The following is a 20,123-nucleotide window of genomic DNA, read 5'->3' as shown; positions in this document are numbered from 1 at the left end:
GGGGGGAGGAGAGAAAAGGAGGCGGCGCGCGCACGCGCAGTAGCGGCACAGCCTTCCTGACTGGGCTGAAGTTATGGCCGCTAGGAAGAAGCTGCAGGAGGACCACCGATTTCGGGTTTCGAAGGAACAGTTTTACATCGCGCGTTCTTTTCCGAGGTCTTCCTTCCCCGCCCCGAGGGCGATGTGCCTCTGAGCACGTGCAGAGTGCTCCCTGCCCGGAGAGGAAGTTTTGTCTTTTAAAAACGAGGCCATGGCCAAAGTGCCTCTCTGAGCATATTTTTAGGTATTTAACTCAAGGGTGGCGTACGTGGTTCTCCCGCACTCTCATTTTTAACCTCAACACACCAACCCTGTGAGGTAGGCCGAGAGGCAAGGACTGGCCCAAAGCCACCCAGTGTGAGTTGGGATTTGAACTGTGGCCTTCCAGGCTGTAGTCCAACACTTCAATCCGTTTTAAATATTTTAAAAAGGTAAAGGGACCCCTGACCATTAGGTCCAGTCGTGATCGACTCTGGGGTTGTGGCGCTCATCTCGCTTTATTGGCCGAGGGAGCCGGCGTACAGCTTCCGGGTCATGTGGCCAGCATGACTAAGCTACTTCTGGTTCACCAGAGCAGCGCACAGAAACACCGTTTACCTTCCTACTGGAGCAGTACCTATTTATCTACTTGCACTTTGACGTGCTTTCAAACTGCTAGGTTGGCAGGAGCAGTGACCGAGCAACGGGCGCTCACCCCGCCACGGGGATTCAAACCGCCGACCTTCTGATCGGCAAGTCCTAGGCTCTGTGGTATAACCCACAACGCCACCCGCATCCTAAATATTGTGCTTTAATATTAATACAGTATTGTGTTGCAATCTATCCTGGCACCTTAGGTTGAGGGGTGTGCAATAAATAATAAAAAGGAGAAAAGAGAAGACTGCCTTTTGTAAATTAAGAACACATGGCCACTCCGCTGCCATAACAGAAGTGTAAATGCATTTGCTACCTAACAGGGCTTTTGAAAGGTCAGTAAATTTTTATGAGTGTTTTAAAAAGATTTTTTTTTTTTTTTTGCACACAATAGACGAAGAGAACCAGCATGAATCCACTAACCAAAGTGAAGCTGATCAATGAGCTGAATGAGCGTGAGGCACAGCTTGGTGTACAAGATAAGGTCTCCTGGCATGCAGAGTACAGTGACAGTGCTTGGGTATTTGTGGGTGGTCTTCCCTATGAGCTGACGGAAGGCGACATTCTTTGTGTGTTTTCACAGTATGGGGAAATTGTGAACATAAATCTGGTGCGTGATAAGAAGACAGGGAAATCCAAAGGTTTCTGTTTCATTTGCTATGAAGATCAGAGAAGCACCATTCTTGCGGTTGATAATTTTAATGGAATAAAGATTAAAGGAAGGACAATTCGTGTGGACCATGTGGCTAACTACCGCCCACCGAAAGACTCTGAGGATATTGATGATGTGACAAAAGCTCTCCGAGAAAGTGGATGTGGTGCTAAAACACCTCCAAGTTCACCAGAGTCCCCCAAAGACAGTGAGGTGGTGGTAAAGAAACACAAAAAAGAGAAATGCAAGAAGAAGAAAGAGAAAAGAGAGCACCAAAAACGGGTGAAAGAGGAACAGCTTGCAGACTCGCCTCCTAAAACCAAGATCAAAGTGGAGAAGGAAGACCCAAAGTATGAACGGCATGCCAATGTGAATCAGCAGACCTGGAGTAGCACATCTGGGCACAAACATGCAAGCTGGGCACAACATGAACGGGAGTCTAAGTAGGAGCATGCGAGAGTTAGGTCTCCAGACAGCCACAGATAGGGACAGGAAAGAACAGAGAATAATCCACAGTGAGAAGCACAAGAAGGTAGATACTCCCAAAGAAAGGCCCTGAGCAACAGAAAGCAGATGAACCTGGGAGTGCTGTGAGAGAAGAGAAGCCCTGCAAGGAGGAGTCTTCAAGCCACCACAGACCTGACATGCAGGGAGCCCTGAATCCTTGGTGGAGTTAATATTGTGTGCTGTTGGCCTCCGTTTTTTAAGTAACTTTGGATTGGTTTTAGAAACAGAATAATAAAATTTGCATATAGACCAAGTCTTTACGTGTTGTTTTTGTGTGTGTAAAAATTAAATTCTGCTTCTCCCTGTCCTGTATGGGGGGGGGGGAGAGAGAGAAAATCTTTTCTGTAAACTTGTAAGTTGTGTGCCAATAACAGGAATAGCGATGGAGAAAAATAAAAATTAGAACAATAAGTGTTAGAACATTTATCTCCACTCCTTTGTAGTAGTACAGAATCTGGAAGAAAATGGGTTTCTAATAAACACTGTAATCCTTTTATGTACCTGAGAATAAGTCCCACCGAACTCAATGGAGTTTACTCCTGTGTAGGCATATAGACTACACTGCTAATTATGTCTCTGATTACAGACTTGGGCCTCTGTGGCATTTGCCAAAATCCAAAAGCAACACTACAGTAGAACTTTACATTAGGACCAAAGTAAGATTGAAAAGGAGCAAACCCAAGTTCAGAGTTTCAGTGAACTGAAGTATGATGCTACCACTGCATTTTCAGTTTTCCTAGTGGCCGCCATCGCTACCTAAAATTTGATTGTGCCAAGAGCTGTCTAGATCTTTAATATGCTATCCAATCCTAATATTTTCCAGGTTGGGAAGAAGGAATAAAGTAGCATTCTTTGTAGTATCCCACTGAATTCCATTAGTACTTGCTGTTGACATTTGTCTGACTCAAGAAACAGACAGATGGAGTGTGCCTTTGGAGGTCAAACCGCTGTGTTAGCAGCACCGAAGTAACCTCCCTGGGATGCAAGCCAGGGCAGTGCTAACAGAGGTCCTGGGTTGCCCAGATGACAAACCCCACCTCTCAGCCTCACTGATGTGTTCCAAAGGAAAGCAGAGCAATATGTTTTGGCACCAGCTTGGCAGGAGTTGCTGGAAGGAGGCATACAAAACACCATGCAACCGTCTTAGGAAGTCCACTCTAGATTTCTTCAGGGTTTACTCCTTAGCCTTTTCTTCTGAAGATGTGCAAGACAGTGGAGGTTTAGGATCAGTTTTCCTTCTCCTAGATGGGTTACCTTCCCAGGTTGACAAGCCTCATCTGCCCCTCACTTTCTTCTACAGTACATGCAGAAACAGCCTTCTTTACCATTGGACCCACTATTGGTCTCGTTTGTTCAATCCGCCAGAGCATGTATTCACATTTTAGTATTTCAGTAAGGTAAAGGTACCCCTGCCTGTACGGGCCAGTCTTGATAGACTCTAGGGTTGTGCGCTCATCTCACTCTAGAGGCCGGGAGCCAGCGCTGTCCGCAGAAACTTCTGGGTCACGTGGCCAGCGTGACGAAGCTGCTCTGGCGAACCGGCACCAGAGCAGCACACGGAACACCGTTAGTATTTCAGTAAAATTATTTACATCCTGCCTGAACTACCCTGGCCCATTGTCATGAATGATGGGAACTGAGGTCCAATATTTGGACAACCACACATTCTCCACCACTTTTACACTGGTGTGAACTGGCCTGAGACCTGCGGGTATAGGGTAGTATACAAATTTAATAAAGTATAATAATAATAATAACCACCATCTACCAAAGCCCCATGATTGCCTGTGGAAGACCTGACACCAAAATTAAATTTACAGATACAAGGGATAGGGCTTTACAGTGGTGACATTCCCTGAGGAAATTTAACATGTCTTTAGATACGCTGAAGACATTTTCTTGTAGTGCAATACTCAAAATCATAATCCCTATGGTCTGCATGCGTCCTTAGGTACTGCTTTTAAAATTATAAATTGAAGTGGTCTATGACATTCCTAAGAACTCAGGAAGCTGCCTTATACCGAGCCGATTTAATGGTCCATTTGCTCAGTATTGTTCACACTGATTGGCTCTCCTGTGTTTCAGAGACACGGGAGTTTTTCCTAGCCTTACCTGGCGATGCCAGGAATTGAACCTAGCATTTTCTGCGTGCAAAGCAGATGCTCTCCCACTGAGCTAAAACCCTTCAAGCTTCTTTTTACTATTCATACTTTTAGTAAGATAAGCAATGGAAATGTTTTCCTGAAAGACAAGATACAAATGATTTTAAAAAGTCAGGACTGGAAGAGATGTTTCTACTGAACCTTGGATCCAGTTGACATCTTGCCTCCTATGCCCACCAATATACCCTTCTGAATAGAGACAGGTCAGCCTTTCCTGCAGTTTGTGCAGTGACCTGTAAACCTCCACAAGGCAAGATAAACCTTTTAAACAAGCTGGTTAATATCCCAAGAACTGCACTCTTAACAGCCATCTGTATCAGGCCCCAAAGGAAGAATAGGAGACATTCCCATTTCTGAATAAGTGTTCTAGGGGTGAGGTTGGAAAAAAGAAACCCAGCTTATTTCCAACAAAAGAAAAAAAGCATGCAGTTGTCACCTTGTGGCATCCATCTGTCTCAAAGTGTGTGTGTGGTGTCAAACTGCTGCGTTAGCATTTTCCTCCTGGTCACCAACCAACCAATAACAGGAACTCTTCCACAGTAGTCCTTTAAATGGTGTAACAGTGTAAGCACTTGCAATCAACCACAACACAGATTTAAGCAGACATGTTCAGAACCGAAGAGTAAGTCTAATGCCAGCAGTAGCCAGGACACAACTTGTTATAAAAGCAAGCACAAAATAATGATGTAGCTTCATATAACACAATGATCAATTAGATTTTAGCCTTAAAAGTTTTGACAGCTTCTTCAAAAAGATGTGGCTTAATTTGTCTGAAGTGGGAAATATCCCCCAGCAACCCCCTCCCAAACCATTCTGGGTCCTTTAGAACTGACAAAAGAGTTAGATTCCTGCTGTCTCCTAGCCCCCCTCCCCTGCCCAATTCCAATGGAAAAGTCAAAGCTTTCCCACAATCCAGCTGGGTTCTCTGCTCAGCCCTGCTTCACCCAAGGTGACAAGAGAAATTCTCCTCCCTCTCAAACTGCCATCACTGCAGTGCAGTTTGTGTTCAAGGGACAAATAAGTGACTGCTTTGTGTAGACGCAAGTTGGGAGACCTTATTATTCCACATCCAGCTGGCCGCTTTTTGGATCACAATAGCTGCCCTAGAAACACTGGGATATTTCCCTTCATATTTTAATTATGGAATAGATGGCCAAAATGTAAGACAACCGTCCCCCCCCCAATGTCTTACGCAAGCAGAAGAGAACAAATGCTAGCCAGCTGGCTGGCAAGGACTCTCCTCCCCCCACCTCAGCAGGAGCCAAACAATTTTGGTTCTTGTTTGAGCAATTGTCTAAATCCAGCTATTGTGTCTGGGTACTAAACAGCTCAGAAGCAGCAAATACATCTGTCTGGCTAAAAAGAGAGCACTTAATTAAGTACCATTTCTAATTCATGGCAGCTTAAGAGTAACTTTATGCTGCTGCATGTACCCAGACAAATAGGACAAAACATTGCTGCTTTTAAAGAAAATCCAGAGGCAAGAACTCCCTACCTCTATTTCAGGATTTAATTGTTGTTTCTTCTAATTGGCAGGTACCAATGGTGATTCCCCTGGCATTCATAACTGGTACACTATTTTCCTCTCTGAAACCTACCATATGTTCCCCCCCTTCCCCATAATTCCTTTTGTTTGAAATGGTAGCCCTGAAAGCAGGCAGGTCTGGCCCACTGCTTATAAAAGTGCTTCTGCTTAAAGGTTGCTTTACAAGCACATAGATCCATCCATTCAAACCCAATGCAATTAACTGCGTTCAACAAAAAAGCCACAGAAGACCCATTCAACTCAGTCCCTCTGTTATGTTAACAAATGTTTCCTTCTACCAGAAGGATATTTACATGGCATCAGAGGCTGTACTGTCACTGTAAAATGAGGGCAGTTAGTATGTTTTGTCAAGAACTGCAGGGGCAAATGCATGATGCAGCACTACTAGGGACCTGTGTGTACTTTTTCGTTCGTGTCATGTAACTCAGCCTAAGTGCCACCTGCCCCCACATTATACCATAGGGAGGCTGCTACTATTCCTTTGTGGATTCAGAATTAAAGCAAGCAATTTGCCTCCAGCCACTCCTTTGAAGCACTGCTGTAAACAACAGAAACAAATTGCTGCAGAACGAAAAGACCAAAGAAGCCTACAAGTAAATCCTACAGTGAATATAACATTGCAAGATTAAATGCCTCAAATGAGGAGAGATTACACTGGCCCAGAACATAAAGCCATTGTTGCAAGGAGTTTTGCCATTAAGAAGGGCCTCTGCAATGGTGCCATCCCCCTCCCTATCAGTATGGTCATTTTATTTATTCTTCCTCCATATCAAAGGGTGTTGCTGGATGGATGTTGATTGCAGAATCAGTGCTCCTCAGGCATGCTTTTTTTAATAGTGTCCACACAAAGTTAGCATCAAAATACTAGCCCACATTTCCTTCCCCCATTTACTCTCCCCAGGAAAAACCTGGTAAATAAAATAACCATGGTTGTCTATGACCTGTTTGCAAATTAATCCCCAGTCTGGAAACAGCCTGAGTCTACAGTTGAATATTCTACTTGTCCAACTTTGGCTTATGTGAACAGTTAATTTCCAAAGGAACAACCACTCAGTATTTCAACCAAAGCAAAATTCAATGCATTTTTTTCTATCTTCTGCATTATCAGGTTACAGTCACTTTCCATGGAGGTTCACTGAACTCCTTAGAAGTCAGTTTCCAAGAATACGAGTCACCTTTTGATGAAGTCTCAAGCAGTTGTTGTCCATCGGCTACCAGCATCATCATGCTTAACGCTCTCTGAAAATGTGCTCTCATTTTTTATACTGCATAACAGCCAACTTGACACCAAGCTATTGGAAAAATTTATATTTTGGAAGAACTCACTACAGAAGGTGACAGAATTCCAAAATCAAGTTACATGAAAATATACATCGCAATTTGTCTTTATACATTAAGTGAGGAAAACCTGCAGGAGATCAAAAGGCAAAGAAATATAAAGAGGGGGAAAGAGGAAGAAGAGGAAAAGGGAAATAGCATTTGATAGCAAAACCAGAACTCACTTGAAAGCCTACAGCTCTGCATGCTTTTATTTATCCAACTTCAAACCAGGCAAGAAATCAAAAGAAAGCAGTTCATCCTATATTGGGCTAACATACTTAGCTGACCACTTCCAAAACAAATGCTCTCAACCCTTTTGGGAAAGATAACAGGCTCAAGGGTGCTCCACAGCTGTAAAATCTTATTGCTACATCCAAGCCAAGAGATGAGCACAGCTGGGTCATAATGCAAGGGAAGGAACTGCACCTCCTGATGACAGTGCTCAAGTCATCATTAGAATCAAGTTATAGATCTGTGTTGTATTTATGTAATCTGAAAAAAAGGTAAGGGGGAAGGGACAGCATTACAAAGGTATTAAACTTTATTAAAGTGAGAGATTTTAATGAATCTTCAATGGCTGAAAAGAAAAAGTTAAAACAGAATTTTTAAATCCTAATTTGTTTTAGACTGACATGCTTCACGAGAAATTTTAAAGACTCATAGGGAAAACCAGGGAGGGGGGGAGAAGAGAAAAATGGAAAACCTGCTAAAAATCTTTAGAATTTACACGATTCTTATTCTAACTACAAGACAGCATTATTTGGTACAATGTGTATTTGTGGATGTACATGAACAGTATATATTATCCGGATCATGTTGTGCTATGTACACATCTTTACAATTCTTCCTGAAGGTTAAAGCAGTTCCATTAGTTTTCAAAATGCGCAAATCCTTGTTGGCACTTGTTAGGCTCTTTGTCAGCATTAATAACTGGCATGTTTTATTGCAGCCCAGTTCCAGCCAGTGTCTGCCAACTTGGTATAAACAGAAGTCCAGCATTAGGTGGATAGAGTGCAGGAAAAACAGTGCCATGTTCCTCAATTGGAGACCTACAAAGGCAAGAACAAAGAACCATCAGCCAAACTAGATCTAGTCTTCATGGCATCATCAAATGACAGGCTGCAGCAGACCGAAAAAGAAAGTTCTCTGTGGCGAGTGCTTCCAAGATAGGCTGATATGAGAACTTTCAGTACCAGCATCTGAACTGCTGTTCAGAGCCCCAGTTAGGTTTGCACTAGGATTGCTTTCCAGAGGCCAGTCCTACAGGGAGCACACAACTAGAATACTAACACATTGAGCATCTTCTGTACTTAAGTATTTTACAGAGATTCAAATGAACTTTAACTGCCATTTCCTAAACTAAAAACTACGGTTTGATCTTCTGCAAGCCCCATTTAAAAAACAAACATGTAGAGGGGCACATCAAGTTGGCAGCATTGCCCTAGTGAAATACATCAGAATGTTCAAGTTACAAAAGACCTACACACATCACTGAAAAACCTGTGTTTTCAGCAAAGTTGTATTCAGCCACACATGTTTTAAGCCATTTCTGACAGGAACAGTTCACTCAAAAAGATTGCTCCATCTACCAACTGAGTGTGTAGGAGAGTCTGTTCTTTACGTTAGTGTCCTTTAGGTGCTACTTCCCATTATTCTCATTAAATATTTCTGTGAAACTTACAAATTTGTATACTTTGAGCAGGTTGTTGCCCAATTAAAAGCATCTTACTTATTTACAGCAAGAGCAATGGGAGCTGAAGTATCAGGGCTTCAGGGCTCACTTGCTGAGACCAAGAACACTATAACCTTAGTTGTCAAACCAACTCAGCTACAATACTAGTAGGGTTTCTTTTTCCCTCAGCAGCTACTAAAATTAAGCATCCCAAAAGCATCAATAGTAAGTGGGAGTAGCAGTACAATATACTGTGCCAAAATGGTAGTTTGGCAACTCAAACCGTCAGTGGCAATAACATGCCAGCTGCAGAGAGGAAATCTGCCTGCAGTAAAACATTCATTACAGGCAAAAGACACAAGCATTTATATGGCACATGCAGCAGTCCTCTACAATGTGCAATCGGTGGGATTGTTTTTTTTTGTACAGGCCATACAACTCAGCTAAGATATCCCTGCATTTGGAAGGCTTACTGCCCAATACATTTCTCACTGATTGCATAACCCCCAAACCCAAAATTAGAGATATGAAGTGTCCCGTTAAGGCTGTACCCACATGACCACCCCATACCCAATGGAGTGTTTGAGGGAATCTTGAAAAGGGACTAACTCAGCATTTAATAAAGCCAAGTGCAAAGTTCAACCACTGGGGTGAGGGGCATATCTGCCAACACAGACAAGCAGAAGCCTAGTTACCAAAAACAGCTAGTTCTCATATACATACATCAAAAGCTGCATGTTTAGTTTTCAGCTGGCAACACCAAGATTCTTTGGAAATCATCAGTTGCAGGATTACCATCAGCAGTAACCACAAGTGCTACAGAGACACATACAAGCAACAGAGACTAATGTTTTACCAACTCTGGCACAAATTATTAAGCAAAACATGTTCCATTCATGCAGGATGGCTTAGCTTTGGAGTGTACTACTGGAGTTATATTAGGCAAATAGGCTTCTGCTGAAGAGCTGACATTTTCCAGACACCACGACTACTTCTTTTGCTGGGGGCAGGGGTGGGATAAGAGTTATAACTTTACTTATAACCAGGTGTTGCATGGAGATATCAGTAGTGTCCAGTCCTGCTTAGTGTTCCCCACTTGTTCACTGAGCCCCTGACACCAGTACTTTGTCTTTGAGGAAACAAAAAGCTAGAAGGCTGCAATATTCTCGGGTTTTGTAAGTATCTCCAAGTACGTGGGCTAGTCTTTGACATTTATGTGTCTTTTAAACGACTTCTGAAACAGGTTCAGGCCCCAGGTTTGGGACCAATACCTAAGCCATAGCGTCGTCTGGTTCTGCTCCTTGTACACTCAGCCAGAGCTTGTGGAGCTGCAATTTTTTTTAACCCCACTTTTCCCTCCAAGGAAGGGAAGTGTGACAATATATGGCCCTCTCCCACACCGCCCCTTATTTCCACAGCACAGGAAGCATGTTACCCCAGTAGCTTCTGCTGCTGAGCAGGGATTTAGACTGGGTTCGCACAGCGAACTATACCACTTGGGCTCTTGCTTGGATTTTTCAGGGCCTGGGGCTATAGACAGTGTTCTATCACGTGTACCAAAACTCCAGTGCTGTATGCAATGTTTAAAACATGTTTGTTTAGCCAAGGCTATCCCGACGTGTAGAAGTTACATGCGTTTTCTTTTCAGCCACAACTGGTTTTTATCACCTTTTGATTATTTTTCAGACCTGTTTTTAATTGTTTTAATGTTTTATAATGTTGTAAACTACTTAGAGGGTTCTCCCTCCATCAGTCAGTATATAAATTTTGTATAAAGAAGAAATGGTGCTCTAATTTCAGTTTTAGGAGCCTTTTGTGACTGGAGTGGGAGAATTGTGGTGTGTGTGTGTGTGTAAAATATGAAAATACTACAATATATAAATATAATAAAATAATCTGGCCTGAGCATTAAAGAACTATCTCCTAGCAATAAAGGAAAACAAAATCTTATCTGCTGAATAAATGCAGAAGAGAGAGAGAGAGGAAATACACATTTGTAGAACGTGAATACTTACCTCACTGCCTTGAGCATTCAACATGTAATAAACACGTTCTGGATTTTCCAATGCAAAATGGAATTTTCCATTAAAAATTTTTTAAACCCTACTTACCCTGAAAAAAAGTGAAGCTACTAGCTGCTGAATTAAGTGTCACTCAAAAGCAGTCTCTTGGCTTTTTCTTACACAGCGGGCAACTTTCCTTTTGAATTCTCCATTTCTATCTTCCCTCCATTCTTTCTGTAAATTAAAATCCAAATTTCAAATGATTCTTCAAGCCACCACAAGTAACTTCATTATTTTTTCAGCTCCTCTAAAACCCATGAAGAGTGCTATAAAATACTTGGCAATAAAAGTAACCAACATTTGTACCGTATTTTTCGCTCTATAACACGCACCTGACCATAACACGCACATCGTTTTCAGAGGAGGAAAACAAGGGAAAAAACATTCTGAATGAAACAGTGGATGTATCATTTTTGTGCTTCATGCTGTGGCCACAGACATGTGATCTGATGGTGAATTTGGGGTGACCCAATGCAAAAATCCTGAGGATCCATGTGGATCCATGCTTTTTAACCACGTTTTTGCACCATTGCAGCCCCAGGCAACAGTGGGTGCGTGATTTTGGGGGGGCAGGCTGTAGCCATGGACATGCTATGTGATCTGATGGTGAATTTGGGGTGACCCAATGCAAAGATCCTGAGGATCCATGTGGATCTATGCTTTGTAACCACATTTTAAGTGGGGAGCGAAGGAAAAACAAAGAAGGGACATGAGAGGGGTGTGCAGAGAAGCAGCTGGCTAAGAATGCAGGAGAGGGATTTAACGGGAGGGAGGAAAGAAAGGCAAAAGTTTCCCCTCACCCAAGCCAGCCATCTCTCTCTCTCTCTCTCTCTCTCTCTCTCCCCCTCCCCCCTCTCCCTCCCCCCTCTCTCCCTCCCCCCCTCTCTCCCTCTCCCCCAGCAGCACCGGAGCACAGAGAGGAATTAGAAGGAACAACACTCTGCTTTCCCCTCTGCTTGCCTGGAGGGGAGGGGCTTTCCCTGCTCTTTGTTCCGTTTCAGCAAACACAGCAACGAAACAGAGGCGGGTGGGCAGTAAGACCCTGAGGCAGAATGCAGGAAAACAGCCGCTTCCTCTTTTCAGGTTTCCCTTCTCCGTGAAGCGCGATTTGATTTTTGCCTGATTTTTCGGCTCCAGGGACCACACATTCGCTCAATAACACGCACAGACATTTCCCCTTCCTTTTTAGGAGAAAAAATCTGCGTGTTATAGAGGGGAAAATACGGTAATTAAATACGAAACTTCCGGCATTAAAACAAGAGTTTTAATTGGTAGCTTGATGGGTGGTGTCATAGCAAGTGCTATCTGGGATTCAGTTTTGTTTTTTAAAAGGAGAACTTTTCCATTGATCTTTGATTGACAGTATACAAGCCATCCATTCTGAAGCCTGAATCAGGGTTATATGTATTCTAAGCTAGAAGAATCAACATTCTGTGCCAAATCCTGCATCTTGAGTAAGTTAATCAGATCTGCGTAATCAATCATCCTGCTCTTTCCACTTATCAAGACACACCAGGATCAAAGCAGAATATTGAAACCACAGTTCCTGAAACACTTCCTTCTATTTCAAGAATTCACAAGGCCACATGCTACATTTTCAAGTCCAATTTGGCAGTACCAGGAAAAACTCCAAACTCATGGACAATTAGATACCATATTCAATGCTTGTATAAGTTCAGTCAGAGGTTTAAAGGTATCCAGCTCTTTCTGAGACAAAGAACCTAAACAGAAGTGATACTCCACTATATGCAGTGGTGTATCAATCAAGTAGGAACTCTTCTCAACCTGAGCACACAAGATGAGCAGGAAAGGGCAGATACATATAAATAACCAACTGGACAACTATTATGTAATACAGTGGTATCTCCAGTTACGAACGGGATCCATTCCTGAGGCCCGGCCATATCCCGAAAATTTCGCAACCAGAGGACCGCTACTGCACACATGCATGGAGCTGCAGAGTGCTTCTGCACATGCGCAAAGCGCGCAGAGTGTTTCTGCGTGAGCCGCAAACCCACTTCTGGGTTTGCCACGGCCGTAACCCAAAGATTCCGTAACCTGGAGGTTACGCAACACAAGGTACCACTGTATTTATTACATACATGCCTGTTATTGAGGAGAAGCTTGTTCACACAGTTAAGAAAAAAAGATTACAAATATGGCTGCTTATTTAAAAAAATTCAGAGATGCTGGTCACCTCTGAAATAGGGAGAGCAAAATAGGGAGAGACTCCTATTACACTTGAAATTATACCATGACCACATTACATTTGTTCAACTCCTGTCCCTTTTATTACTAAAAAGTCATCTTAAGGGGATAAAGCTGCGTGCCGTGAAACCATTCCATGGTATTTCAACAGTAATGCTGGGAAGAGATTTATTTACAAGCTGCAAGTCATACCGCTGCATCAACGTTAGCAGGAGAGTCACCGTTGGGATCTGCCAGCATAGAAATTACACTAATCATTATGGTTTCCACAGTATGGATGGGAAGCCAGCGTTCTTCAGGTTTCTCATAGCCATATTTGTCTTCACCAGGTTCATGAAGGATGGAAATACAGACATCACCATTTTTATCAACTACCAAGAAGAAAAAAAATAGAATTTCAGAGCCTTAACATTGTAGCAGAAGTCCTGTCTTCAGATAACAATGAAAAGCAAAGTAGTGAGGCTGCTGGAGAGTTTTGTCCTCTGCTATGGCCATCAATTCCACCCAACTATTAAGGATAACATTAATAGGAATATTTGTCAGAAACATGGAGTACAAGTGTTAATAGTGAGCAAGATTCAGTCGACTGACAATAGGATTCACAACTAGTTAATATATGGAATTTGCTGCCCAAAGATGTGGTGATGAATGTTAGCTAGGGGAGAATAAACATATCAATGATTATCAGTGATGTTCATGCCCTGTTTGTGGAAGCATCTGTCTGGCTCTTGGGAAGGGCAAGTTGAAACAGATGGACCTTTGATCCACTCCAGTAGGGCTCTGCTTACATTCACAATATATGGATCCACCAGCTAAACTGGAAACTGCAATTCACCACTGCTAATTATCTTTATCTTCAAAATACACCAGAAGAAGTGTGCCGTTAGTTGATTATGGCAACTGCTGTGTAATCCCATACACAATTATTTCCATTTTAAAAATGGGGAACAGAGGCTAATACTAAAACAGGTCCCAGTGAAGGAGGCCCTATTCATTGTTTCACAGTGTGCAGATGTAAAAACAGCTTTCTCCATTGTGGCATCTATCTTGTGGGATGATCTCAAAGTTTCCACTGAAAATTGAAAATGTACTCAAGGCATTTCTCTGACCATAAATACTGGCTCCTGGCACTCCTGGCTTCTGTGGCTGACATTTTAACTTGGTTTTATTTAGTTGTTTTGTTGTGATATTTAGTTGTTTGGTTTGTGGATCACTTTGGAATTTCTTTTCAAAATGAAAGGCATAAAATATGAATTATTTTAATAAATAACTAAATAATCCAAAGGAACTAAGTTATCCAGAGTCAGATGAGGCTTAAAATTCCAGTTTCCACACTACAAATTTAAAATACTACCTAATTTTCTATATTAGACTGTATGCAAGCAGTGTACTGAGAGCCTAATCACCCAACTGTCACATGGATGAAACCTAACCAATATTTTAATAATTTTATTGCTGCATTTATATCCCACATTTCCTCCAAGGAGATAAAGGTGGTATGCATGTATTTTCACAACAATCTTGAGCGGTAGTTTATGTTGTATACCACCTGTGGCCAATATATCATACCTACAGTTAAAGGAAAGACACAGAAACCAGCAAAAGTATTTTTTCCTGAACCCAAATATTTACATTCCTTCCTAATAATTTCCCATTATCCAAAATTGGGGCTCTCAACTTAGTTCATATTCATTCCAGATGCAAGACAGAACACCACACTTTACACATGACATCAGCGTCTTACCATTTGGATGCCATATTTCTGTGATAAACTTCATTTTTGGCGGCCTGAGTGGATAGTCCTTTGGGAAAGTAAGGTGAGCTTTGAAGACGCCGCCTTCACTGAAAAAAAAAAAAAGGAAGAATTTTCAGTCACTGCATTTAGAAGTTTCAAGTGATTTAAGTTCACCATTGCTTTGAATTTAAGCAGTCATCAGATCCTAGTACAACACTTTGGAGCATTACTAGGAATGGTTATTTATTAAATGGCAGAGCGAGACGTGTATTTCCCCAAGTAATGCCTATTCTGGGGCTTCAGCATCAATTTCCCAGAATATATCTCAGGATTATTATTTATTCCGGTGGTTCTCAAACTTTCTACACCCAAAATTCACTTGAGACAACTGAAAAATTCTGAGGCTCACCAGTCAGAAAATGGTGGTGGTGCATCAGAGCCTGTCATAAAATGGTTGCAGATGAAGGCAGAATTTGGCACTATCAGTTGGCAATTACCAATATCTAATCAAACTCTGGAAATTTCTCATTTCTTTGCCACAGTGTTTTCCTTGGGGCAAGGAGTCCTAAAGCTCACCCTTTCCTCAAGCCAAGAATGGGCATTTGCTCTGGAGGTATTGTGACTCACTCTCCTCATTTTAGGAAGAATCTGCTGAACCACAGTATTATGTGAAGACTCTCTTTCATCTTTTCCCCAACCTCTATGCACTTGCCACTCAAAAGTAATTTTTGTATAATTTTATTTATTTTCAAGAATAATATCTAGGTACAGAATAATAAAAATGTCTTCAGCAGTTCAGATATTTGCCATTTTTGAGACAGTAAAGGTTATTGCAAAAGTTGATGAATGCAATACATCAAGTAACATAGAACAAATAATTATTCCGCCCAGGTAAAACTTCTTTTTTTGTTAGCGATCTACACACAGTGCATCCTCCAGAATAAAACTTCAGCAGAACCTCAAAAGTATTTTTTTACCCATGTCCTGTAACTACTTCTTCCAGTCTATCACATTCAACCTGTACTTTATTCTACCTCCTGCCCCCCAAAAACCCTACTTCAGGTTTCTTACATCTCTCCTCCATGGTCATTTCACATTCACTACTTCCTTCTACAACAACTTTCTTTTCTATTCCCAGTTTTATTTATTTATTTATTATTAACAAAAATACCCCTTTATCTCACTTTCTAATTTCTTTGAGCACCTCATCTGGCCCTTTTCACTCAGAAGAGGGATCCCTTCCTACACCTACTTCTCTATAGTCCAGCCACTTTTACTCAGCATCCAAAGAATCAGTGGTGCCAGCACAGGTTGAACCAAAAGGCTATGACATGGCTATGGAGCAAGGTAGGCAAGCAAGGAGGCACTGTGCAGTCTGTGGCCCACCTGAAAGTAGCTCAAGGCCAATGTTGGGGCCCAACCCACTATTTGAGAAAAACTTATTTAATCAATTCCTTAAACTTCTTCCTATTTCTCTTTAGTGAATGGCTCATTGGGTCAAGTCTACAATTTCAAGAGGAAGTACTAGAGAACCATAATGCATTTAGCCTAGGGTTTGCTAGTTTAAAAATCAGACTTAAGTGTCATGTGTGGCAAAGCCAACTGAAGTAAGTCTCACTGATTTTTAAATGGGATTCGTTTACAAGTACACATGCTTAAGCTTGGGCCTTAAGTTTATCTGCTTACAATCTATTTTGCTCAGTGTTACATGCAAACAGTATAACTTAAAGAAAGTGACACTCCAATCTACATGTACAAAGAGTAAAGTCTTTCATATGACCTTCGTATGGATTTTACAGATTGCTATGTATTGCCTTTTCTGCTTTCCCCCTTCACTGTACTGACGAGGTGGTACTCAAACCACTAGTCCAACTAATGTGTTGGTAATCACAAGTAGATCATGGTCGGGGTGGTACTGTGCCATGTTTGCTTTAAAGAAACACTGACAGAGGAAAAGTAGACACAGTCCACCAATGCACCAATAGAAGTAAGACCTATCTTTACTTGCCGTACATGAACTAGCTACATATAATAGATTACAGAAATTATATGCTAACACTCTATATGGCAAGTCTATAATGAACTCTTAAGTCTACCTGAATGTAACAATATTTTCTTTATATGAGCCCTATCAACTGAAAAGGCAAATTTTTAAAATGATTATTCACAACCCTCAGCTATTTGTTCTACTTTACTTTGCTCTTTTGTTGTTAGGGGTATGTTGGCATTAACAAAGCACAACAACAATAATAATAAAAAGATTGGGATGGGGTAGAAAGAAGGGAGGAGCACGTCTACAGTACAACTCTATCCCCTGCCTCCCCCCTGTCCCAATCTTTGGAATTGTAGTTTAGCTAAAGCACAATAAATTCAGATAGATATACCTAAGGCAGAAGAGGAAAAGCAGAAAGAGAAGGGGACATGTATATTTAGTTACGCTGGAACCCATATTGTAGGTATGGATTTGAACACCCACTAGAACACAAGACATCTGAACACCTTAAGACCATATGCAGATTGAAAATTTCACTAAAGGGGAATAAAAAAAACTTTCAGGTTTCTGTGGGTACAGGACTGGCAAACATTTGTTCCAAAGTAAGTGTTGCAGATCCACATACACATTTCACCATCATATGTATTTAATGAATAAGCCAGCTTGTTGGCTCTGTGCCTAAAATGGCGTTTTGTATGAGGCAGGTGTTAACACTAGGACAGATGCCTGAACTTGAACATATTAAATAGGAATAGTGGCAAGACATGCAGTTTCACATAATCAATCCCATTTGCAGCTAGCACCTGTTCAAGAAAGTAGCCTTGTTTTTCTGGCTCTCTTTTACATCAGGAGCACGACTAGAGAAATGTTTTAATTTCCTAGGCAACAGTATCACACTTCTTTCTAGGTGCCCATGCTACCAGACACCAGATATTTTTCCAGGCCTTGCCATTTGTATACCCAGCATTTATTCCAATTAATATGCCAACAAGCAGAAAGTGATTCATCTGCCACCTTCTATTTCACAAATGGTCATAAGCACATAATTCCTCAGAATTTTTCCTTGAGAAGTTACATTTAAAGCTTTAAGGCCCTGTTTTTGTAGCCAAAGGCGGAACAAAGACCACCCTAAGCAAACCAAATTGTTCAGATCAGAGCATACAATATGGTCCCCATGATCCTCAGAAGGGGGTGTATTTTGCTGGTTGCACCACCACCTACTCTGCATGGAAAAATGTGTATTTATGATGTTCTACTTTCCCTCCATGAACTCAAGTGAATGGCAAGGGTAGTCAGTGTGATGCCCACCAAGCAGTCTCCCATCAAGCACTGGCCAGTCCCAATACCTGCTTAGCTCTAGAAAAGTTGCTGCATTATATGCCTTAAGGTCCTAGGGATGTCTCCCAGCAATTTACACATAGTTGAGTGTAAATGATGCAAGCTTCAGCGTTTCCTGCCTCCAAACAGCAGGAGGAGCACAACCCACTTGCCCTGTCAAACAACTCTTGACTCCAGTGTAGCACAAGTAGATACTCTCAAACAATGAGCAGAGATCATCATCTTGCAATGGAAGTCCCCAAGCCTCATACATCATGGTGCATGTCATTTTTACTTGCAAACTGACAGTGCAATCCTAGGCATGTTTACTCAGAAGTAAATCCCACTGTGCTCAACACAGCTTATTTCATAATAAGTGTGTTTAAGATTGCCACCTCAATCTGCCTTATGATGCCTTAGGTACCTCCACCCGAGGAATATGGTAATGGCAATTGTCTTCTATATGAGACCCAAAATTAGAATAATATTATGTTAGCCAGCTGCCATGCTATTGTTGTTGTCAAGACCTTTTCTCTGGTCCTGAGCTTTGCTTATTGGTGCTAGCTGGATACTCAAGTGTTTCATTTTGGGAAAATGCCTGCTTTATATGTGTACATTTTAGTTCAAGTGATAAAAGAAGATAATTTATTTAGGTCTCAAACTTCATGAACCAAAAAAAAGAGAAAAGCTTGCCCTGTTCAAAACATTTATCCTTCACTCCCTCCAAAGTCTTAAGGGGAAGCTTGTATCTAGGTCTTGCTATAGTTTTGCTTTCAGTCAGTTATTCATAGTGCAGGTCTGTCCTTGTGCCCTGCAGGGAGACAGATTATTATCTACATGGAGACTGAAACAAGTAGCTAGTTTTACTTCTTACAAACACAATATTACAAGTTATCCCCATTAGATTTAGGATAGAATTACTGTAACCCAGGATAACTCAGACTTCAAATACATACATTTTATACCAATATTTAATTCTCCGCCCCATATCAAATCAGTTTTGAGAGGGCAGAAGAAGTTAGTTATCAAAATATTAGATGCTTAAGAAAGCAGCTATTTTAGTTAAACAGCTAGGGATACTTACTACAGTGTATCTGGTGGACCAATAATAAGAACTTCCCATCGATATAGATCATTGTCATCTATTAAACCTGCTGAAAATCCTTCCACTGGGTTTTTGTTGAGCTCTGTTCAAAAAAGAAAATATATATACTGTTATAGAAGAAGTAACATTTACATATGTCTTGTGCTTCATTTGTAACAAGCAAACAAATAACTTTCAGAGCTTATCCAAGTGCTCTTTAAGTTAGAACTCAATTGTTCTATGCCACATTCTCAAGGTCCCTAGTTTGCTCATTATCTCGTAAACACAAAGCTCATATTCAATGATATACCAAATGCCCAACACATAAAGCCATTTCAGAGAAACCAAGTTGCTCAATCCTAGCTATATGGTCCTACTCCCCTGTGAGCCTCCAAACTGACTTGTGGCTGGATTCTTCTTCCCTGAAAGAATGGCTATCTAATTATGCTACAAACTATAAATTCCAATAAAACATAGTTTAAAGTATTTTACCTTGTTATTTAGCCAAAAAGCCTGCTATGATCACCTGTACAAGCTAGTTGCCCCATGATACGTGAAGGCTAGGGGCAAGGGAAAAATTACCCTTTCTGCTTATTCTGGGCCTTCACATCTCTAGTTCCTTCTCATGGGCAAAAAAATGATGTCTTTTATAATGCAGAATACTCATACCAAACCTGACCATCAACTTCAGTTTGTCATTATTTACTTAGGCTGTAAGTTGGTCTAAAAATGTGTTTACACACTAAAAATATTATTGCTTTATTAAGATACAAATAAATCAAGGTTATAGGCTATCCATTAATTCATTTGTGTGAAGTATAAATCCAGATCCCAGTTGCTTTCCAGGAGCTGACTGAGAGCAGCCTAAATTGCTTGTGACCTGCATAAGAGCACTAGTTACCACGTGAACCCGCCAGGCAACCAAGGTCAGCTTCAAAGGCCCTTCTCCGTATGTCCCCAGGTAGTGAGAGAAAGCCTTTTTTGTGGTAGTGCCTAAACTGTCAAATTAATTCCTCAATATTTCACCAAGTACCTGCCAAGGTAACAAGAGGGTCAAAGTGGATCCTATTCCCTTGCATTTAGCATCCCTTCATTTTATCATGTACCTGTTGTTTTATTATGGTAGTTTGCTGCTTTTATTAACAGCTTGCCACTTCATTTTATGATTTTTAATGCTGTTTTTATGGTTTTT

The 20,123-nt window shown here is 41.3% G+C and overlaps 2 protein-coding genes across 4 annotated transcripts in view; one reads left to right on the top strand and one right to left on the bottom strand.

The window, feature by feature from the left end:
• The first annotated feature begins 37 nt into the window (after positions 1-37).
• Positions 38-2,084, top strand: LOC128402834 (RNA-binding motif protein, X-linked 2-like). The gene is made up of 2 exons (XM_053367232.1): positions 38-357; positions 1,067-2,084. The coding sequence occupies exon 2, from the start codon at positions 1,082-1,084 to the stop codon at positions 1,769-1,771; it is 690 nt and encodes a 229-aa protein (XP_053223207.1). The 5' UTR covers positions 38-357; positions 1,067-1,081; the 3' UTR covers positions 1,772-2,084.
• Positions 2,085-6,832: 4,748 nt separating this feature from the next.
• UBE2G1 (ubiquitin conjugating enzyme E2 G1) overlaps positions 6,833-20,123 on the bottom strand; it is a 35,122-nt gene continuing 21,831 nt past the window's right edge. For 2 of the 3 annotated variants that reach the window (XM_053366701.1, XM_053366702.1), the window contains exons 2-6: positions 18,932-19,034; positions 14,547-14,644; positions 12,995-13,173; positions 10,643-10,768; positions 6,833-7,908 (exon numbers count right to left, since the gene is read on the bottom strand). In XM_053366701.1, coding sequence (XP_053222676.1) covers positions 10,682-10,768; positions 12,995-13,173; positions 14,547-14,644; positions 18,932-19,034 — 467 coding nt within the window. In that variant the 3' untranslated portion in view covers positions 6,833-7,908; positions 10,643-10,681. Of the gene's footprint in view, positions 7,909-9,254; positions 9,348-10,642; positions 10,769-12,994; positions 13,174-14,546; positions 14,645-18,931; positions 19,035-20,123 lie in introns of all 3 variants that reach the window. The other variant, XR_008327728.1, reaches the window with a different exon arrangement.

Source organism: Podarcis raffonei, chromosome 15 (genome assembly GCF_027172205.1).
Source record: "Podarcis raffonei isolate rPodRaf1 chromosome 15, rPodRaf1.pri, whole genome shotgun sequence".
NCBI classification, from domain to species: domain Eukaryota; kingdom Metazoa; phylum Chordata; class Lepidosauria; order Squamata; family Lacertidae; genus Podarcis; species Podarcis raffonei.
This window is presented reverse-complemented; position numbering and strand designations above follow the sequence as displayed.

Bases quoted from the DNA above. Each gene is read 5' to 3' on its own strand.
- LOC128402834 (XM_053367232.1), top strand. From the start codon at position 1,082: ATGAATCCACTAACCAAAGTGAAGCTGATCAATGAGCTGAATGAGCGT.